We start from the raw sequence: 857 nt of genomic DNA, 5'->3' as shown, positions 1-857 counted from the left end.
GAAGGAAGGAAGGAAAGAAAGAAAGAAAGAAAGAAAGAAAGAAAGAAAGAAAGAAAGAAAGAAAGAAAGAAAGACAACCAGTCTATACTCTATATCTTAAGAAATTTCCTTTCGCCAGGTGGTGGTGGCACACACCTTTAATGCTAGCACTCAGGAGGCAGAGGCAGGCGAATCTCTGAGTTCAATGCCAGCCTGGTCTTCAGAGTATGTTTTAGGACAGGTAAGACTATACAGAGAAAGCCTGTTTTGAACAACAAAATTTTTTTTAAAAAATTTAAAAACAAGCAAGTAAATAGACAAAAATCCCAGACTGTCCATCCTCTTGCCTCCGTTTCCCAAGCCAGTGCTGGGATTACAGGCCCTTTAAGAGGAAGCATCTGCTTAGATGAGAGTTAGAGCTGCTGAGTGTGACAGAGGCTGAAGCTGCTGTCCAGTGCCAGCCTCTGCCCGGTCCTCCCTGGACCTCTGGGCTCTGCATGGGATCCGGCGACTGGGGCTCAGGAGAGAGAGGTTAGCTGAAACTGTAGGTCCTGTGGGGTGGGGGAGGGGCCGCGCAGGTGACGTCACAGGTTCCTGAGAGGATCAGCATGGCCTCCCAGCCTCTGACTGTGCTCATCTCTGGCTGTTCTTCAGGGATTGGCCTTGAACTCGCTGTTCAGCTGGCTCATGACCCCAGACAACGTTACCAGGGTAAGTACTAGCTCCCTAGGGCCACAGTTTCTAGTACTATCTCTATTATCCCACCCTCCTGAGTGTAGGAAAGACCCTGGACACAGAGGGAAGCCCTCTATTACACTCACTCATGTAACTCTGTCATCTCATATATGTTTCTTTTTCTTTAAGATTTACTTATTTGT

At 47.4% G+C, this 857-nt stretch overlaps 1 protein-coding gene across 1 annotated transcript in view; it reads left to right on the top strand.

Annotated features, from left to right (window-relative positions):
* Positions 1-587: 587 nt before the first annotated feature.
* Rdh8 (retinol dehydrogenase 8) overlaps positions 588-857 on the top strand; it is a 7,019-nt gene continuing 6,749 nt past the window's right edge. Inside the window, exon 1 of the mRNA XM_050125515.1 lies at positions 588-690. Within this exon, the coding sequence (XP_049981472.1) occupies positions 588-690 (103 nt within the window). The remainder of the gene's footprint in view (positions 691-857) is intronic.

Source organism: Alexandromys fortis, unplaced genomic scaffold (genome assembly GCF_014885135.2).
Source record: "Alexandromys fortis isolate MF-2015 unplaced genomic scaffold, M_Fortis_MF-2015_v1.1 scaffold_242, whole genome shotgun sequence".
Taxonomy (NCBI): Eukaryota; Metazoa; Chordata; class Mammalia; order Rodentia; family Cricetidae; genus Alexandromys; species Alexandromys fortis.
This window is presented reverse-complemented; position numbering and strand designations above follow the sequence as displayed.